Source organism: Papilio xuthus, unplaced genomic scaffold (genome assembly GCF_000836235.2).
Source record: "Papilio xuthus unplaced genomic scaffold, Pxut_1.1 DF825946.1, whole genome shotgun sequence".
NCBI classification, from domain to species: domain Eukaryota; kingdom Metazoa; phylum Arthropoda; class Insecta; order Lepidoptera; family Papilionidae; genus Papilio; species Papilio xuthus.
The window spans coordinates 2,719,104-2,741,407 of record NW_013532703.1 but is presented as its reverse complement, the minus strand read 5'-3'; the positions used below and the strand labels follow the sequence as shown (position 1 = coordinate 2,741,407).

The 22,304-nt window shown below is 32.9% G+C and overlaps 2 protein-coding genes across 2 annotated transcripts; both read right to left on the bottom strand.

Annotated features, from left to right (window-relative positions):
• Positions 1-764: 764 nt before the first annotated feature.
• On the bottom strand, positions 765-14,768 carry Hdc (histidine decarboxylase). The gene is made up of 19 exons (XM_013321287.1): positions 14,693-14,768; positions 11,925-11,970; positions 9,517-9,689; positions 9,150-9,263; positions 8,730-8,852; positions 8,285-8,453; positions 7,848-7,957; positions 6,267-6,406; positions 5,703-5,792; positions 5,549-5,619; positions 5,451-5,470; positions 5,148-5,366; positions 4,606-4,704; positions 4,439-4,517; positions 3,930-4,094; positions 3,368-3,475; positions 3,081-3,251; positions 2,389-2,529; positions 765-1,465 (listed from the first exon to the last, which is right to left on the bottom strand). Exons 2-19 carry the CDS (start codon positions 11,950-11,952, stop codon positions 855-857), a joined length of 2,631 nt encoding a protein of 876 aa, XP_013176741.1. The 5' UTR covers positions 11,953-11,970; positions 14,693-14,768; the 3' UTR covers positions 765-854.
• Positions 14,769-19,079: 4,311 nt separating this feature from the next.
• On the bottom strand, positions 19,080-22,008 carry LOC106124192 (decaprenyl-diphosphate synthase subunit 2). Its single transcript, XM_013320660.1, has 2 exons — positions 21,717-22,008; positions 19,080-20,042 (listed from the first exon to the last, which is right to left on the bottom strand). Exons 1-2 carry the CDS (start codon positions 21,966-21,968, stop codon positions 19,080-19,082), a joined length of 1,215 nt encoding a protein of 404 aa, XP_013176114.1. The 5' UTR covers positions 21,969-22,008.
• Positions 22,009-22,304: the final 296 nt, after the last annotated feature.

The window sequence follows — 22,304 nt, the reverse complement described above, 5'->3', positions numbered from 1 at the left end:
CCAAGACAGCTTTCTCCTTTCAGAATTCAAATCTATGCAAACAAGCTAGTTTAAGACAATTTTTATCGGTTATCAATTCTATGTATGTGTTATAAGTTACTTTTTTTTATATCATAAGGTTGCAAACGAGCGAGCGGCCACCTGAAATCGCTGAACAGCGAAGCGACCGTTGCCCATAGACATACGCAATTGCATATATGTTACCTACATTTAATTGACGGAGGAGAGGATGCACAGAAAGAAAATATTTTCCCTTCCCATGCATCCTCTCAACCGGAAAGCCCACTTCCACTTCCCATACTTTCCTTATGTGAAAAAGGGTGGGAAGGGAAAGAGAACTAAATTAGGCCTCCGAGACGCACACTCATCAGACGAAATGCGGAATTGCTTCCACTTTACGCCTGTCTTCTGTGTGGTCGTGGTATTTCACCGGGCGAGCCGGGCCGATTCGTGCGAAGATGTTAAAGCGGGCTCTACCACTGTTAAACCATAACAGAGAGCTCACTCTAATAAAATATTTATATTAAAATATTCTACGGCGTTTGTTAAGTTAAATGATATAAAGTTTAATAAAATTTACAAAACTTATCCATACAAGTTTCCATTCCCGTTTAATGTAAACATACAACAACAAAAGATAAAATATAATTAACTCATAAAATATTTCTCACATAAAATTATTTGTAACGAGTATACTTAACAACATAAACGTAAAAAAATTGTGCAAACAAAATCCCTTATGTCAATTATAAGAAACGATCCTTCATAATATAATTAAGCAACGAGAAGTTAACACTAACAAACAGTAAAATTATCAATAAAATGAAATTAATTTCATTCCATTGAATATTAGCTTATTTTTCAATTTTTCCTTTATAATGTAAGCATTTTTTGCAGATTGCATCAGCTCTATCTCTAATAGAAGGTGTGGCTACAGCTCTTCCAGATTCAGTTTTAGAATCATCGACTTCAAATGGACCTTCACTGAATTGCTGAATTAATTTCTTAATATAATTCCCCGGACCACGAATTGTTAGTTTGCTGCTAGAATCATCCGTTTTAGCTTCGACTTTCTCATTACCATCTTTCGTCTCATTCTTTTGACGGAATTCACTTAACATTTCCAAGCCATCTTGAAAATTCTCAAATGCTTGACTGATTCTATTTCCAATGTTAAGTTTCTCTTCGATAGCATCAAAATGGACAGATTTTTGTGTTTTATCAGTACCATCGTCAAATGTCTTTGAGCCAGTTGGAGTTATAGTGATTTCATTGTTCTTCATATCTATGGTTATTTTAGCATCATCTAAACTCAAGCCCATAACAGATACATCCATAGATTTGGATCTGTGAGGTTTTGTAACAGGTACTTCCAATTGATTTGTGTCTGAAACTACATCAGGCTTAGCACTGATAGATGTGGCTGGCGATGTTGACTTGGATGATTTTTCACCGGGGCTTGATCCTGAATTTTAATGATCTTTTTAAAAGAAAAGAATATGTCCAAAATTTTATGTAACTACACTATATTGTAGATGAACGTTAAAGTTTTTTTTGTTATAATACCAGATGAAGTTTAGTATTTTTTCTGGAATATATTTACCACCCAAAGAATTTCAAGGCAGTTAGTAAGAAATAAATAAAAATGTTATTAATAACATCAAAATACCAACACCAATTTTGTGCAACAATTACCTTAGTATTTTGCTCCAATTGGTGCACTCTTTGATCCTAAAATACAACATAAATTTGTAACTACAACTTGTCAACGAACACTAGCAATTGCAAAAAAAATAAACAAAAGAAGCTTACAGCTAAAAACAAAAGAAGACTGCAGCACAAAGAAACGATATGACGTTTGCAAACAAACAATCTAATGACGAAGCCCATCGAATTACAACACAATTGACAAAACAGGTGAACTAACAAAAAGAACAAGGAATAGCACATTCCTTTATTAAACCAAACCATAAATCGACTACGTCAAGACAAAAAATCAATAGCCTTTAATGATTTCATGATATGATATGAGGAGCGTCGGTGGCTCAGTGGTCAAGCACTTGACTTGCAATCTGCAGGTCCTGGGTTCGAATCCCGCCATGTACCAATGTGATTTCCGATTTACATATGTACATTTATCCGACGTTCTTACGGTGAAAGAAAACACCGTGATGCAACCTGCACATATCTGAGAAGATATTCAAAGATATGTGTGAAGTCAACCAACCCGAACTTGGCCAGCGTAGTTGACTATGGCCTAATCACCCTTAACTTAGGGTAGGCTCCGAGCCCCTCGGTGGTGACGTATAATGAGCTGATGATGATTAATGATATTATAGCAAGGGATAAAATATAATCGTCGTAAAAAATGCTACACATTTAGCATACCGGCGGAAGCCTCTTCCCTTTCATCTTCAGAGCATTGAGGAAGAGATTGCTCCATCATGAGACCCTGGACCATGTCCATGCAGGAGTCCAGTGAGAACTTCTTACCGCACATCTTGATTCCGCGGATACGTCTACGCATCTCTGGTATTATCGCATAATAAACATTTTCATATAGGAAAAATATTACAAAACATTTTGACGTTTAACAAAATCTACGTATGTATTTTTCAAGAAAACTGCAATGTATATAAGTTGAATAGGAAAAATTGCGATGAATAATATCTAAGTATTGCGAACGTGTGTTAAATATACCGAAAGCTATATTAACATGTTTGATTTAAATATTTAATTACTATGTTTTGTCAAAATAAAACGATTTCGTTCAAAGCCGTTTAAGAAACTACCGGACGAGATAAAGAAAAATAGTATTAATGTTTTCTAAAATAAAATTAATTCATATGTAACCAAACTGTAAAAATTTATTCTCAATACTATATACACATAACTTTGTCATTTCTGTCGATTTAAATTCTTGTAGTTGTCGTTTGTTTTCTATTTATATTAATCCTATATATTTTAATCCGCAAACCCATATACTATATTTACATTGATTCTCATTGTAATGGAAAATTTGTGTTTTTATGAGAACTAAAGTTTTTATAACCCATGTGATAATAGTGTATTGTACTTACCGGGACTATCTTTAGGCTCCATTTTCAGCTGAGCGAAGGTTTGCGCACAGGAGTTGAGAACTTGTTCGTAATCGCAGATAGCAACGTGGGTTCCGTTCACAATTTTAGGACTCATCGGACTATTGGCAAGAAGAAGGCTCGTTCCGAAAGTAGCGTTTAATTCACGAGTTTCTGAAGAACAATGCAAATATAAAATTAGAAACTAATTATTTGAATTTAAATTTAGAATGTTTACGTTTTCTGCAGGTTTATTTCTTGTGATTCTGTATTTGTCTATATGAACATACCTTTAAGAGAAACTCTTGGCTTCTTCGGTACGACAACATTCCCATATTCAGATCCAAACATCTCGATCAAAATTTCAGACGCAACAGCTTTGATTTCAGTCCAGTCATCTGAAAATTTATTAATTACACAATTCGATTTAAATGAATAAACTCAACTTAATTTATTCGTGTTTAGCTACAAAGGATTAAATATTTCGCCTCTTTACTACAAGTTGAGGCCAGAATTTTGAAATATGAATTGACTTGTAATCTGCAGGTCCTGGGTTCGAATCCCGCCATGTACCAATGTGTTTTTCGATTTTCGATTTACATATGTACATTGATCCGACGTTCTTACGGTGAAGGAAAACATCGTGATGCAACCTGCACATATCCGAGAAGAAATTCAAAGATATGTGTGAAGTCAACCAACCCGCAGTTGGCCAGCGTGGTTGACTATGGCCTAGTCACCCTTAACTTAGGGTAGGCTCCGAGCCCCTCGGTGGGGACATATAGTGAGCTGATGATGATGATGATATTGTGAGTAAATATAGACAATATTTTTTACAGAATTGCCCCTTACCGATGATATCCTGGTTTGTAGTCCGTTGTGACGTCACAGTGAATCGAATGACGTAAACACTTTTGAAACAAGCCGGCACGGCGTGAATGTAGCCGCGAGCATTCAGACGCTTCAGAAGACGTTCTGTCAGAGCATTGTCTCCTTTTAGACGAAATGCGACCATTCCTGTAAAATTAATTCATATTTTTAAATACAAGAACGAGATTTCCAATCAAAAGTAACTATAGGATGCTTAAATGGTAGTCCCAACACAAGTTTGTGTACCATATTTTGTTAAAGCAATATTCATTTTCATTTTCAAATATATGTACATATTTTGGAATACAAATGAACGCCGATGGCTATAAGGCTATAATGGATTACGTGAAAGTTAAAACATTAGATAGAGCCAATGGGAAAAGGAAACACGCTGTGAACACAAATAAATGTAAACAGACAAGAGAGATAATACTTTTGTTTGACAGCTAGTTGAATTTAATTTATGATTTACTATTATAAAAATTCTGTACCCAAATTCCTGCTCTGAGGTATCTCAAAACGTTGATCAGCCAACACGAGAGCTTCAAACTTTTGTGCCAACCGTACACTCTAGAACAAATACAAAAATAATGTTTTGAACTCTGTACTATAACGGTATCTTTTAATACGAAATAACAGGGACGTCATTTGTCTGTACCTCACGAATATGCTTTTGTAAACCAACTACTCCATAGTTGCGCAGGACGAACCATAACTTCAAAGCTCTAAAGCGACGGCTCAATGGTATTTGCCAATGCTGTAAAACAAAAGAAAATCGATTAAATGCTTGCTTAATTTATTTGTAGGGTAATTGTTATTGTTTTATTCTCCTTAACACTAACACATGCATTTTTAAGTTTGCTATTTAAATAAAATATTATTGTTAAGTTTTTTTGTAAGTATTTTCTAGTGTGTCACTTTGTTCCAATACTTATATGTTTAACTAATCTAACTCATATTTACAAATAAAAATGTAGTTACCGACTCAAAATATACTTATTATGTAACATTTTAATATGACTTGTAAACAATTTCAATCAACATATTTTTAGTAACCACCACAGTTATCAAGGTCAGAGCGAAGTGGAAAAGATTGGGAAAGCTAGCGCCACCACCTTGTGGGATGATAGCTAGGTAGAGATGTAGTAGCCACCACCATCTCCCCAGTTATCCAAATCACCACAATATAAAGGTTCATACGAGTGGTTCATTCTTATCAGGATTTTCTAGTTGTATATTTCCCCCGCAGCCAGGAGACATTTTACAATAGCCGTGGAGATTAGATTTGTCGTCACCATTTTCATCGAATTTATGGTGACCGTTAACACCATTAACAAGTTTTACGTTACCATTTGTATAAACACCGTTTGTTTGAATTCCAACAACTTTTTTCCTTGTATTGGATTTTTGTGATCCTACCTAATTATCCATAAAAAATAAATTTTAAATTAATTTAATTTAATTCATAATTTTATTTTTGATTAATTATTTCAATTATCATACCATATAATCGATTGCCTTTCCTGAAACAACAGAACAAAATATTAATCATTTTGAACAAATAAATAAATCATCATTTTGTAAATAAAGGTATTATTTACCGGAATTTTCATGACGTAAGTAAATCGGGTTTACATTGAAAGTCCTGTGAAGAGCAGTGCTATCTTTCACCCTGTAAATATTAAAATGAATAATAGAATAAACAAATGAAAGTGCATGAAAAAAGAGAACAATACTTTTAGAAATGATTCTCACCACATAGCGGTGCAGTCGAAATTTACCATCAACCACTTCGAAGGATTGAACGCAAATGAATCCGCTAGCTCCACTCCATCCAGCCAATGCCTAAAATGTAATAAGATTATAATGTTTAGTGCAATAAATTTATAAAACCTAGACATTGTTTAGTAGTCACGTACACATAGAAATTGTACTTCCGTGAACCTTATGATAAATCGCTTAATGTTCTGTCTTAAAAATGTACCTAAGAGTACAAAAGTAAATAAATTCAATCGTCAGTAAATCAAATTTAGACTACGAATCCAAAGAAACTAAATAAATCTTACTATCTCACTAACATTATAAATATTTGGATGTATAGATAGATGTTTGATGATTGTATGGATAGATACTTCAATGGATGTTTATTAGACGCTCCTCCCCGTAGGTCTGCAGAACGACTGCGTGAATCTCGCTGAAATTTGGCATAGATGTAGAACATAATCCGGAAGAATTCATAGGCTACTAATTAAGATTTGTTACCTCCGCTCGGACGGAATCGCGGGCGAAAACTAGTTATGATTATAAATAATTGTTTACCTATATTCAGGACAGATGAAAGCGCTGCCAGCATAAGCCGCGTCGACGTGAAGCCATGCGGAATGCTTCTCACACACCTGACCAATTTCTCGCAAGTTGTCGAATGCTACAGACCCTGTTGTACCCAAGGTCGCACATACCTAGGAAAACAAAACATAAATATCGTCAGAGTCTGTTTGTTACGTTATTAACTAAACATCTCGTTATGGTGAAAAGCTTTATACAAATTGCGTTTATCAAATCATTTAACAAACGTGTATGTAAGAGACAAAGAATTTGATAGTGAATGAGCGCTTAACATTTTTATATTGATCAAATATTACCAATAGTCCTGTTTTTTCTTTCTATCTTACTTCTTACTAATATTATAAATGCGAAAGTTTAGAAGGATGGATGTTTGTTTGAAGGTATCTCCGGAACGACTCAATGGATCTTATTTAGAATTTTAATCCGCGCGGACGGAGACGCGGGCAACAGCTAGTTATTTAATAATCTTTATGTCATAATGTAAACTATCAATGAACTAGAAATTATTAATCCATCGATGCATCTCACGTAGACGAGGCTCATTATGCACGTCAATAGGCAATTTTATATCTTAATTACGTATAAAATTAAATAGAAATCTGTTACAATGTCGATTTAATAACGTTAAAGAAAATAACATACTTTGTCTCGTTTACCTTAGCCTTCGAGAATATATTCTTTAAAAAAAAAAACATACATACGCAATTGCATACGCGTTGCCTACCTTTAATCGACGGAGGAGAGGATGCACAGAAAGAAAACATTTCCATGCATCTTCTCATCCGGAATGTCTACTTCCACTTCCCATCCTTTCCTTGTAAGAAAAAGGGTAGGAAGGGAAAGAGGACTAAATTAGGCCTCCGGGGACTAAATTAGGCCTCCGGTGACTAAATTAGGCCACCTAGAGTCGACGTGTACGACACATAATTATGTATTTTTAATTGTAATCTGTAATTGTAAACTGTAATCTTGAGCGCATTTTAAAATGCATAATATAAAAATTTACATTTAAAAATATGCATTTTAAATGAAACTTATTTGTTACATTTCCGCGGCTCTCTTATTACTTGTTCTTGTACTAATGATTCCCTTCCATAATCTCTGCAATACAAATTGGCCCCAGTGGGAGCTGCTATACTTCGCCTTGTATTAAAATGTAAACAACTAATCTCTCTATAATGATAGCTTTGAGTGCTTCTGAAGATGTTATTTTTAAATGATCTCATGGGAGAGTTATATAAAAGGCATTTCATAAATGAAGTCGTAAATTTTCATTTTTAAAGAGATATTTATAATTTATTATAAATAAAATAAATTCTTTCTTTTAAAACAAAAGAATAATTTAGTTAAAAATGTTACTAATATTAATTACATTAAATATGAATGTTTGTTTGAAGGTACCTCCGAACGGCTGAACGGATCTTGATGATATTTGAAATACATATAGAACATAGTCTGGAAGAACATATAGACTACTAATTAGTTTATACCGCACGGATGGAGTCGCAGGCGACCGCTAGTAAGAATTAATGCAAAAAATATGACAATACTCACCCAAAAAGGCACAAGTCCTTTGGACTTGTCGTTAAGGATTGCTTCTTCAAGTTTGTCTCCGCGCATGCTCTGGTTTGCGTCTGACTCGATATATCGCATTCGCACCAAACCTTAAATAATAATAAACAACTGAAACTTTTTCCATCTTTCATCAAACGTATTATAATGATAATTCTAGGGTACGTGTAAATGACATAAAAGCGTGAAATTGACAGTTCTCAAACTACCGTGATTATAACAAAAATTTGCGTCTACCTTCCTTGTGTTAATTAAAAAGGCATTAAAAAGCATAGACATAATACTTTTTAAAAAGTGATACCATATTTATGCATTAAATATCTACCAAAAAAACAAAAACCAATATGATGAAAAATAATAATTTCGTAATATTTTTAAGCAATACAATTTTTAAGAAATTATGTCATTAAAAAACTAACCAATCAGGCCGGCTTTTTCCACCGACGAATGAGCTTGGTCAGAGCAATAGCAGATGAGGTGACCGAGAAGTTCGGAAGATTGAAGATCCGTATTCAGTTTTGACAGCTCCATCAGTGCTCTAGTGCGTGCCGCGAGCAAACTTACCAAAGTTGCCTCACTCGCTGTTGTCTAAATAAGACAATGTAAAGACAAAAATTAACACATTACTTATCCGTAAACAAAATGCAGTAAATTGAACATGATATACCCTAGTTTTCTGAGAACAAAGTCTCGTTGAAAACCTATTTTTATCTCTGTTTTATCAAATATGAAAGAAAGGGATGACGATATATTTTATATAGCGATTTGGTGTCAGAAATATGTATGAAATTAAATTGTGGTCATTGTATTCTATTCTTTGATATTCTATATAATATATTTTAACCATTATAATGATGAAATTACCTGAATAACTCCACCTCCAGGACTATCATTTTTTTCATTAAGAAAACAGTCGGGAAGTCCCAGCACTTTCCCTAACCAGTTCATGGCAATTGTCTCCAATTCAGTTCCGGCAGGAGACGAAGCCTGTATCAAACAGTTTTGACAATAATTATTAAGACTTTAGTGAACAGAAAATATGAACCTCTTAAGAAATACCATTCCAATTTCAAAAGATATTTGACCATTAGAATGCTACGAAAAAAAAACATAGAATGATATAGGTTAGAATTACTAGTAGCATAAAATATATTATAAGAAAAAATAGTATCCAACAGCAAGAAACTGTGGCGAGCCTAGTGACCTGGACACGTAATATTGTTATAAATATTTTTTTTATTTTAAATACAAAATATATTTTAAAATGCTGAAACACAAACTTACCCAAGTAAAACATAGAACATTCAAAGCGCTGGACAGCATTTCCCCCATTATAGAAGGATAGCAAGTGAGAGCTGGAAAATACGCATGCATATGCGGACTCTGCCAATGTACAATCTGTAAACAAAAGAGTAACTAATTTATTTTGAACATAGGATGCTACTCATTATATTTGTACTAACGTCTCCTGGAGAGTAAACTACACGGTAATTTCGGAAGAATTGTAAATATTTATTCCTAAAAGACACACCACTGCCAAGTTAATATAACCTCAAAAATAATGTAGTACATCTTTGTTATGACAATTATTTTTAATAACTTATTACTACTTTATACTTCCACGGACTAATTTAAGTGGTAATAAACATACCCCGGGCATAATATGTTCTTCAACATCTTTAAAGATATCATCCCATTTCTCTGGTAAATGAGGAGCTTCGTTAGGTAACCGCTTGTGTAGATACCCGGGCTGCACGCTGGGGTACACGCGCCTGTCTCTGATGTTCTCCAAATAGTCCGCTATGTAGTCCACCATCTCTTTTGCTGTTTACATTATTAAAATTAATTTGATTATCATAAAGTGGGTAGAAATTATGCACGATCGAAATTTAAATTCATCTGGATTGTTTATAATTCATTGTTTCTTTAAGTTGCTTAACACAAAGCCGTACGGGTGTGTTTTTATCGTCACGTTAAAACTTAGCTTTAACGACACTCATGCGATGAATCCTTTAAAATCTCTCTTGTTCCTTTCGTCCAAAGCTCTGAATTTAACACCTCGGAATAAAAAAAAATCGTCGCGTTTAAAAATAGCTGCCGTATGAACACATATGTACTTGGAAATGCACTTGTTCTAATTGAACGTTTTTTAACGCGTGACAAAAAAGCGCTCGTGCGAGTCATGCTTCGCGCAATAGCGATCAAAAATCATGATCTCTTATATAAAGGGTTGTTGAAGTTATTTTCATTAGACATCTTTAATGTAATTAATAGTTTCGTACCTTAACTTTGGTAGTAATAAACTTAGACTTACACGTTTTAAATAAAAGATTAAAAAAATCAAATTAATTAAGTCCTACATGACTTACAAAAGGCTTCAAAGGCACCTTCAAATGTCTATTAACAATACGCAAAGAAAAAACTAAAAAAAAATAATTAAACGAACAGTAGAGAGCTATACAAAGAAACTATCCAATTAATCGAACAACTGCGCCCTACAACTTACGAATGCCGACAGATAAGAATATAAATTAAATTAAAAAATAAAAATTTATTTATTTATTAATTAATAATAATCAATCGGAAAATAAAATTAATAAAAAAAAATATTTATTTGAAATTTATTGATTAATTCGAAGTAACGACAGAGGAAAATTAAAAACATTAGATATTTTATTACTTTTTGATGTATATTTTAATTTCAAACATCGTATTTGCCATGGAAAAAAAATTGTAAATCGTACTTTTTTCATCTGTAATTTATTTATTATCAATTAGTACTGTATCATAGATACACTATATTCAAATACATCGAAATAAATATCTAAGAAAAATCATCGTATTACATTTGTTCAAATGAAAAGATTCAGGATATATTGCCCATAAAAGAGGTTTACAGTTAACTGACAAACGACTCAATAAGTGAACATTTTAACATAGCGCAAATACATCGGGATCAATCGGAGCTCATTTTATTTTATTATGTACAGTATATTGAATTGCGAATGATCCTAGTTTTTTTATATGAAGACAGGGACCGAACCGGAGGACGTATTTCTAACTTCACAATGTTACAGTTCAAAAATAAAATGTATATTATATCATAGATTTTGTAAATTTAGTGCTTCAACTCGTCTGATTTACCTATTATTTATTTATAGATTTATTGCATGCGTTGCCTACCTTCAATTAACGGAGAGGGTACGCATAGAAAGAGAATAATTCCTCTTCCTATGCGTCCCTTCTTCTGTCCACTTCCCATACTTTCCTTATAAGAAAACAGGTGGGAGGGGAAGGGAGATTTTTTTTCTGTTTATTTTTTACTTTTTTAGATTTTTAAATCATGAGTATCATTAAAAACCCTTCGATTATTTTATCATAACCCTTAATAAGATGGTGTCCAGTGCGACGAACAACTAATTAAAAAAATCTACTGGACTAGTTTAGAGAGAATTACTTAAGTATGACTTTACTAAAAAAAAAAAAAACAGTTTTTTTTTGCTATAAAAAATTTCGTCGAAATAAGGTTTGATGCAATCAATGGTTTAGAAATACGCAGCATACGAACTTTAATTTTGAAACTAGATATTAAACATTCTGACATTCGGGAAGACATAACACCGGATAAAAATGTGGTTACCTTTTGAATTAAACCACAATTCTAGGTTATACTATTTTATATGTTGTAGAGGGAGGTACTAAGTTCTAGGTAAAAGTTGATTTAAAATTTAATCAATGTCATGAGACACGGCGGATTACTTTATTCAATAATCATTCGTATAATGACAACTTTACCTAATGAAATTACAGCGCGAGGGAACAAGTTCGAGTAATTATAAAGCAAAGTGTCATGAGTTGTCATGGCCAGTACACCTGGGGATGTTATAATTATTATGTGCAAAAAAATATTCTGTCAGAAATGTATATCTGTGTATTGTAATATTTGACGTAAAAAAAATTATTGTCAATACTGTTTTTTTTTTATCTTGTAACACTATACAATTTAGCTATATTGAAGGTAGATTAATAGAATTCTTAAGTTAAATAACAAATACGTACCTTTTACACGAAATTCCTTGTGATCCATTTCGATTAGTTGTTTTATCTGCAACAAATATATCCAAGTAAGTTTGTTTTTTTTAAATATATGGAAATTCTACATTTCTTTTGTATATTTAATACACAAGTATTATTTAACATCCTATATGTTAGTATTTACAATGATATTTTGACACAAAATTACTTTGAATTTATTTATTTTTACTATAGTATAACTAGTTATAAGTGGATATTTTTAATTTAAGAAAATATCTTATATATGAAAAGGAAATTGGTAGTTATACTATTTATAACTCAAGAACGGCTTTACCGATATGGCTGAAAAATGTAGGTGGGTGAGGATGTATGTAGCTTAGAGCCAGGAGACAGACATAGGATACTATTTATTCTTTTTTTCGAATTTATGCCTTGAAGAGCTGCTTTTTATTTACCCTACTAATATTATAAATGCGAATGTTTAGATGGATGTGATGTGGATGGATGGGTCGGCTTCACTTATTCAGTTTTTTACATATCCACGCTGACGGAGTCGCGGGCGACAGTTAGTTTTAAATAAAAATTTAAATTTCTTTTTAAATTTTTAGCACAGATTAAAAAAATGTTCTTATATCTTATTCAAATTATTTGCAATGTTCTATACATAGAAGTTAATAGCACTCAAATAATAAAATATCGTAGAATTTTGTTTCCCAACTCTACAATGCAAAAGACTGGAATGAAATGGGTCAAACACTAAACTCGTGTGACTTCAAAAGTGAGAAATTTTGTGAAGTATGTCGAAATATTAGTATTACTAAGTAATTGATAAAATTATACAACAACAATACCACTTACTAAAAAATACTTGAGTCCCTTTTCAACCACACTTAAACGAAATATGTTTTTTTTTCACCACCAAATCGTACTATCAACTGAAATAGAACTGTAGGCAATGTTTCGCGTTTAACAAATAAGCCGAGTCTATCTCACATGTCGTTGTTTAAGTCATATCGACATTTTTTCTATGGCTTCGTTTACGTGTAGTGGAAGTGGTATAAAGTAGTGTGTTCCACTAGGGACTGACCTAGGACCCAATTTCTTCTATACAATTTGAGGGATTTAAAATCAAAATACTTTTATTTCTTTTAATGAGTTATATTGTACGTTTGATTTCAGTATCAAGGATCGGAATACGCAATAAGAGGACAACGAAGCAATTCTTTTATTGAGTGGTAGTACTCAGGGTAGTAAGAAAAAATTGGACGATGACATCATGAATCACAGGAATGTCATGGAGCTTGGAACAAAGTAACGCCAGAAAAGAATGGTTGGTAAAGCATGATCTTTTTATGATTATTTAATCTTACTAATATTATAAATGAGAATGTTTGGGCGTTTATTTGTTTGAAGGTATCTCCAGAATATCTCAACTGATGTCGATGAAATTTGGCATACATGTTGAACATAGCCTGGAAGAACACAGGCTACTAATTAAGTTTTTTTTAATTCCGCGCGGATGGTGTCGCAGGCGGCAGCTAGTTATTTAATATCAATCTATTTATTTTTTATCAATGAATAAGCTAGGCCTAAGTACAATCTTAACATATCTTGTTTTTGTCACAATTCTGTACATAGGAAGGATTAAGTTACAGTCACAGTAGGTTTCTGCGATCCAAATTTCTGTATAATATATGTAATACATTAACATAACATCACTGTCATTGTCTTTGCTAAAACAGAGATAAAAACATGTTCTAAACGATGTTTATGTCTCAGAAACTCATGATTAGAGTTTTAAATTGAAACAAATCAAACATCGCCCCGCGGAATAGAACAAATATAACCAAGAAAGCGATTGCTATGTGAAAATGACAAATCCTCACGGATAAATGTATAAAAATAAAACGAAGTGTTCCAGCTGCTGTCGTCTCGTGATTTATTGTCTATTGAGTTGATTATATATCAGGTTATTTAAACAAATCTCTATAATACTTAAAGACATTGTTATTAGAAACGTATAAAATTATTTAATTGTATTTGAGCTTGTCCGATAATAAAATTAGAATTTGAGTTATCGTTAGTTTCTCCAAAATTCAATTCTGTTTTATCAAAGATAATGATAGGAATGACGAAATGTTTTAAACAGGAATTTTGGTGTCAAAAACCAGTCTTAAAAACTTGACTGATACGGTATCGAATTTTGGAAATTTAAAAGAGAATTTTTGAAATTTCAGTTTATAAGAAAACATGAAAACATGCTTCACATAAAAGAGATACCAGTGGCCGATGAGCCTGCAATGATGAGGGGTTGATGAGAAAGATTAATGTCATACCCCAGGATGACATCGCTTCTGTATTTTATTCTCAAGGTAATATCTTTGAATATAAATTGTAGTAATAATTATCAATACTTAAGTTATTCTATCTATAATTTTGTGAATGAAATTCCCTATTTTATCGTCTTTTAACAATTTAAGGTAGTTCTTTATATTGAAAATAATCCTAACTCGTTGTTAAGTTTGTATAACTTAATTTTAAAAGCAATGAATAATAGTAGATTTACTTGTATTTATGTTTTAAAGTTATCGAGCTAAATTAAATGTGCAAGGTTCTCCTAAATGAGTTAAAACTCCTAAACGTTGAAATCACCTATATCTAAAATTGGTATGTTTTCTGAAAACATTTTTTATAGATTATTAATTCCACAAATCTCATATTAAAATAATTTTTATAATTAGAAAAAATTAAAAAGAAAACGGATCTTTTTAAACAAATTGAAATATACTCACAGTATCAGAATCTTCAATAATTTCACGGAATGTCGAATTGTTTTTTTTAATGTTAAATATTCTTTAAATACAGGACGTTCAGTTAACACTGGGAGTCGGTGGCGTAGTGTAACGCTTATATAGGGGGTGGCTACGCGACGAATGGATAGACTTGTCGTTGGATCAAAAAGGGCTCGACCTTAGTGTTGCACTGAAGCGGGTAATATTAAGGTACCGTAAAATTATCTTCTCTGTCTTACTAATATTATAAATGCGAATGTTTAGATGGATGGATGTTTGTTTGAAGGTATCTCCAGAACGGATCAACGGATATCTATAAAATTTGGCATAGATGTAGAACATAGTCTGTAAAAAGACATAGGCTACTAATTAAGTTTTTTTTTTATTTCGCGTATACGCAGTCGCGGGCGATAGCTAGTGTATTATGAATGCGAATCTTTAGGTGGATATATGAAAGATTGAAGGTATATCCAGAACGATTCAACGAATATCGATGAAATTTGGCGCAGATGTAGAATATAGCCTAGAAGACCACACAGGCTACTACTTAAGTTTATTTTTATATTCGAGAATATTTGGGAGCCACAGCCAGTTGAAAATAAATCAGAAGTATTATAGGATTAAACTGATATATAAACACGGCTAAACACTCACGTATATTCGTCCGGTGACGGCACCGACTAGTTTCGAGCCCATCGGAGGCCCTTCATCAGGATGAGTGGTACTGGTATTATTTCAAAGACGCGGCCCGTCGCTCACACACGAATATACGTTAGTGTTTAGCCGGGTTTTATATCAGTTTAGTATAATGTCTCACGAAAGTTTTAAAAAAATAATGTACTGAGTAGTGTAATTAATTGTAATCCGCTTCATCTTATGCACTATACGCATTCCAACAGCTGGAGGACACCGAACTAGAAAAATGTTCGCCGTAAATACTTTTAATAAATTTTCCGGTTGAACTTCAAAAGATTATAAGATCATTATCTGTGATATGAAAATGCATATTAGAATATCATAACATAACCTCACATTCATATCTTACATGTTTAATCTATAAATGAACTGTTAAAATAACTCTTCATTTTTTTTATAGTTTTTGACACAGTTTCGTATATTTAAGTGTGCCAAGATCAAATATAATTTAATGAAAAATTTATTTTTCTTTTTTTTTAGAAAATTTTAAATGGTTTTATATTTGACCATTACAAGGGAACAAATAACAGCAGATTATAACGACATATTTCTTTATAAATGTATTATATATCTTGAAATTTATACGTTATCTTAATATTATAAAAGAGAATGTTTGGATGGATGTTTATTAGAAGGTAATTCCGGAATTGTTTAAGAGATCTTGATGAAATTTGGCATAGATATAGAACATAGTCTGGAAGAACACATAGGATACTTATGATTTTTTTTTATTCCGCGCATTTTTTTTACAGTCGCGGGTGACAGTCATATCAAATAATATGTTGCAATTGAATTAAAAAATATAATGTATTCTTCAAGCTTTATCCGCTTAACAGCTAATAAAAATGCACTTGCCACATATCAATTATTGCTTTATACGGCTTCATCTTTCACGGAATTAATAAAACATTTTATAGACAAGGGATTTGAAAGGATTTATTGAATGCAATAGAATAGAGCAACAGTAAGCGGATTTTTTTTTTATCATAAGGTGGCAAACGAGCGAGCGACCACCTGAAATCGCTGAAATAGCGAAGTGGCCGTTGCCCATAGACATACGCAATTGCATATGCGTTGCCTACCTTTAATCGACGGAAGAGAGGATGCACAGAAAGAAAACAAATTCCCTTTCTATGGATCCTCTCATCCGGAAAGTCCACTTCCACTTCCCCTACTTTCCTTATAAGAAAAAGGGTGGGAAGGCAAAGAGCACTAAATTAGGCCTCCGGGACGCACACTCATCAGACGAAACGCGGAATTGCTTCCACTTCATGCCTGTCTTCTGTGTGGTCGTGGTATTTCACCGGGCGAGCCGGGCCAATTCGTGCGAAGATGTTAAAGCGGGCTCTAAAATTGATTGATTGGATTGAATTAAAATCATTATTTATGCTGTTCCCATCCAAACCCTTAACTAAACACCTACTGGTCTTGACAATAAATCTTATATATTCCAAAATATGTCTGAAAAAAGTAATACTCTTGGGCAAATGAGCTTGCAGCCACGCAAATTAGCCTAAATATCAAGGCGATCGCTGCATTGCAGAGCGTTGCGTATCTTTCATGGACAGAGGAAGGGATGTACAGAAAGAAAAAAATTCCTGTTACTATGTTTCAAATCCACCTCCCCATCCCATCTTTTCTTTATAAGAAAAGGGGAAGGGAAAAAGGACTAGAATTAGACCTATGGCACACCCACTCATCAGATGAAATGCGGGATTGCTTCTACCTCACGCGTTTCTTCTTTATGGTCGTCAGTGATGCAATAGCACCCTGCGAGCACATTCGTGTCACTGGTGTTGTTGGCGTCTACCACTATTAAAACTGTATGGAATTTGACGTTCCTCTATTTAGTTAATTTCGGCTTTGGATTAAAATGAGGTATATCAACATCTCCTGAGTCAGTCAAGTGAAAACATCTTTACTTCATTCCCTAGTTTTCTACATCTTTTAATGTGTTTCTTCGTAACACAATTTCAAGGTCAAATAATCATATTTCATTCAACATTGTAAACAAATTATTATCTTTATTCATAGATGGCTATTAAGATTATTTCCAACTTTAACTAATAAATAACTAATATGATTATTTAATATATTCCCTATGACCACGTAACGCAGATTTTAAGCAGATATAGATCTTTGTTTAACATAATGTGTATCAAAAACAAATGACGAATTTTATTTACGTTAATGGGTTCTGACTGTCACGAAACTTGAAGACATGTTTTTGTCTCTGTTTTTTCAAAGAGAATATGAGGGACAATAATATGTTTTAATATAGTTAAAACCCACAGTCATGTAGGATTACACAGACATGCCCATAATTTAAAGTCAAAGATTTTATAAATATAGATATTATAAAAATAGCTTTCATTTTCACACCATCGATCTTCCCTCCATTTCCCATTAAAAAGAAGAGATACCGCGCTTAATGTATAATATTTTTCGGTAAATCCAAAAGCTACCAAGATAAATCCAAAATGACTGCCGTCACAAAATGTCGTATGACATTTTTGTACAAACATCTCAACTTGGGTATCATATCAAAATATTTGACTAATAGAATACATTTTAAAACATTAACCGGGATTTTGAAAATATAATCCTAAAAATACTTAAGAATTGGCTTTTATTATAATATATTTACTTAAATTGCTTATATTGCTATCTTAACTTTCTTGTAATCTTAATGTTGTAACTTAAAACTAGATGGCGTTGTATTAAATGTTATTTATTATAAGAAATAACATACTATCACATTTCATTCTTTTGTTATCCCTCCCTTATGTTGTCCCTCAGTGTGGACTTTTTAAAAAAAGAAATATTTTTTTTTACTTCATAATAACATCATGCTTAAGGAGGGTTACCTCCACACTGCTATTATACTAGTTAACTTTGAATCGTGGATAATGGGAACCTAACAGAAATAATTGTGACAATAGCCATCGTATCGTTATCGACAAAATTTGTACAGCGCCTCTATCGGGCGTAAAGTACACTAAAAAAGCCATACTAATTTTGACTAATTGACGATAAGGATACGATGGCAATTGTCACAAATATTCGTACTAGAGCCACTGTTGTCTCAATCTTCGATAACAATAGTGATTACAACATATGTTATGTTGTTTAAATACACCTTGGTCTTAAGGTTCATAAGTCACCTTGGTCAATTATCGCTATTAGTAAGATGACATGGCGTATACATGCATGACGTGCAAATATCCTATTTAACACTATTTTTTTTATTTTGCTAGCGTAGAGTTCACAATACTAGGATACCCCTATTATCAAAATACTGGCAACCAAGAAAACAATGTTTTGGTTCGTTTTTCCACTTTTTGTACACGCCATTACGCCATTGGCTTCAAATCCAATATTTTTGTAAGCGGTATTGGAATAAAAGGTAATAAATTTTCTATAAAGAATTATTTTTATTTAAAAGAAAAAAAAAGAATACAAAGCAAGAGAACACATTGAAAAAATTTAAACTCTAATGGATTATTTATTTACATTTCACGAATACTTATTCTGTTTTTACCCTATTTTAGTTCAAAAATGAATATAATATTAAGTACTTAAATAGTAAGATTAATATAAAACTTGCACAATTTTTGTGACAATTTGAATTTGTCATTAAACCTAGATATAAAATATCAAATTCTCATTTACTAAGACAAAGTCCATGATGTTAGAAAGTATTTATCAACTTTTTTATCATTTCAACAGATTCATTGTGTCCAATACTTTCAATATAAGATGTAGCCTTTTTCGCATGATCCTCGTACAACATTTTAGTTTTATCAACAGCATCTGTTTTTAAAATATTAAATTTCAAATCTTCATAATCTACATCCTTCACGTCATTTTTAGCTTGATCAATTATCTTATACAAATCTGGATTACCTTCTAAAGCGAACAGAACTGGTGCACTAGCCAAACAAAACCTATCTTTACTCTCTGATGTAAGGCTTTGTAACTCTGTAGCCGCTTGCCAAGCTAAACCCACATGACATCCAAAGTAATACGCGTTATTCTGCGTTTCCCTATGTTGTTTAGCAAGAAGCATTGTTGATTGACATGCTCTTCCAAGTAAACTGACTCCATTAAAAACAGTTCTAGCTGTCCATTCCTTTCTTGGCTTTCCTAATACATCGTCAACTGCTATAGTAGTTGTATCAAATGTAATCATATCATCGCTAGTACGTCTAGGCTTACCGGGTAATGGCATATTTTGTTCATCTCTGTCTCCAAAGAATTCTCCTTCGGACAAATCTTTTAAACCTGATGATACTATGTATAGAACATCAGCGTTTTTAAGACCAGCTAACATTGTGTTAGCTGTTACTAAAAGATAATCACCAAGAAGTATGGCGATTTTGTTCCCGAAAATAGCAGATTCTGTACTCTTGGATCGTTTCGCAAAGGGCACGTTGACTATACCTCGATGAATCAAATGGCCTGTTCTCATTAATTCTATAAGTTCTGCTAATGCCCTTTGCTGTTCGTCTATGACTTTTGCTTGTGTAGTCGGAATTTGTGTATTTACAGATTTCGATAATAATAGTATAATGAGGCCCCAAGGTTGCAAATTTTTAGAATCACCATATAAGACGTTCTTCGCAGTTTGCATAACCAAATGATTACTGCCAACCTGAAATAATATAAGGTATGCTTATTACCGTTTTATCTCAATGAAATGTAGTCGGTATATCATATACTTTTTCATACAAATAGCTGTCGCCCACGACTCTGTCCGCACTGAATTAAAAAAAAGGGTCTTGTCAGACGGACGGGCAACAAAGTGATCTAAAAGGGTTCTGTTTCCTATGTGCCACGGAACCTTAAAAACTTAATTAGTCGCCTGTGTTCTTCCAGGCTATGTTCTGTATTTCAGCAAGATCTATGCAGCAGTTCTGAACATTGTGACAAACATTTATCCATTCATCCAAATATTCTCATGTATAATATTAGTAAGATGAAAAATAAGTAGGATTGAATTCTGAACTTAATGATTCGCTATAAAAATCAGTCTACAAAACGACACATATTTCATATACTAGTAACATAGAATTTTGAATAATAATAATTTGAAATTCACTAGAACTAAGCGAGTCATTGATAAATTAAAAGATTAATTTATGAATGAGATAAAATTAAGATTTTTTTTATATCATAAGGCGGCAAACGAGCGAGCGACCACCTGAAATCGCTGAAATAGCGAAGTGACCGTTGCCCATAGACTTACGCAATTGCATAAGCATTGCCTACCTTTAATCTACGGAGGAGAGGATGCACAGAAAAAAAAATTCCCTTTCCATGCATCCTCTCATCCGGAAAGTCCACTTCCACTTCCTATCCTTTCCTTATAAGAAAAAGGGTGGGAAGGGAAAGAGGACTAAATAAGGTCTCCGGGACGCACACTCATCAGACGAAACGCGGAATTGCTTCCACTTGACGCCTGTCTTCTGTGTGGTCGTGGTATTTCACCGTGCGAGCCGGGCCAATTCGTGCGAAGATGTTAAAGCGGGCTCTACCACTGTTAGAATTGGATTTATTGGAAGTTGAGTACAGTCATTTGTTACAGTTGATTGCAACAACTTTTCCATTTCCATTAAGTATCTGTGTCACAGTTAATTTGCTCTGTGGCGTGAAAGTTATACTTTCGTAAAACATTTTAACTTAAAATAAATCCTTAACTTAACTAAAAAATATCCTGTGCTTAGATATTTCTTGCGACTTAACATTATAGAACCTAGAATGAACCCTGTCGTCTATCATTTCATCATTTCAATTTTAATTTTAATTACCGTACTTCTTATAAATATAATAAAAGCGAATGTTTGGATGGATGGATGGATATTTGTTTGAAGGTATTTCTAGAATGGCTGAAGGGATCCAGCTGAAAATTGACATAGATGTAGAACATAGTCTGGAATAGCACGTAGGCTGCTTAGTATTTTTTTTATTCCAACCGGACGGTGTCGCAGGCGACAGCTAGTCTAGCTTATATCGACGATATTTTTAATGAAATTGTTTAAAAATACCAGGATAGATTCATAAAAACTTTGGTGGATATAGACCTAGAAAATTTAATGTTTTAAACTATTAAATTGATTTTTTAACTTCATGGAAATAAAATATCTAATAATTATTATAATAAGCATCTTTTATGTATTATTTACTTCATTCCAATATAGTGCTTTACTACATAATAAAATATATAAATATACCACGATTAGATTATAAAAAACATTATTATATACTAACAAATATATAACATTTATTACATTACACAGATGATATAATTTTATATTCAAAAACTCACCAACTTCCGTAAATAAAGCGCCAAATTTGCAAACTCGTCGCTCAGTAAACATCGTAAATTCATAAACGAAGTCGGATATCCGACCACTTTCTCCGCTTCTCGCGTTAAATTGCTCCAATTCGTGAAAGGTGGTCGGAGTAGAATTAATATTTCGTCCTTTGTTAGATTAGCCATTGTCGATTCGTACCTTTTTTGAAAAAGGAACGAAGACGTACGTCTCAAAACGCGGGAAACGGTGTATGATACCGCCATAGCTGGGTTATTTTCTTCTATTGACTTGTACGGCCGACTGTGCGTGCAGTTAGCGGTTAAATGTGCCGGTAATTTTAGTGTTGTCAGTTTTAAATCGGTTCTTTTTGTGTTTCCTTGAACGGGGAACAAAATTGTGTTGTCGCATGTTTAATTAGTATAGATCTATTCATCGTCTCTGGTTATACTTAAATGGTTAGTTTGTTTGTGTTTGATCCTGTATTAAAAATCTTACCTCACTTTGTATTCTTTTTCAAATTCTTGATTTTTTTTTAATTTTTCAAAAATCTCTCCTACAATGTTATATTAATGTTATTTTTTTTTTGTTTTTTAATTCTA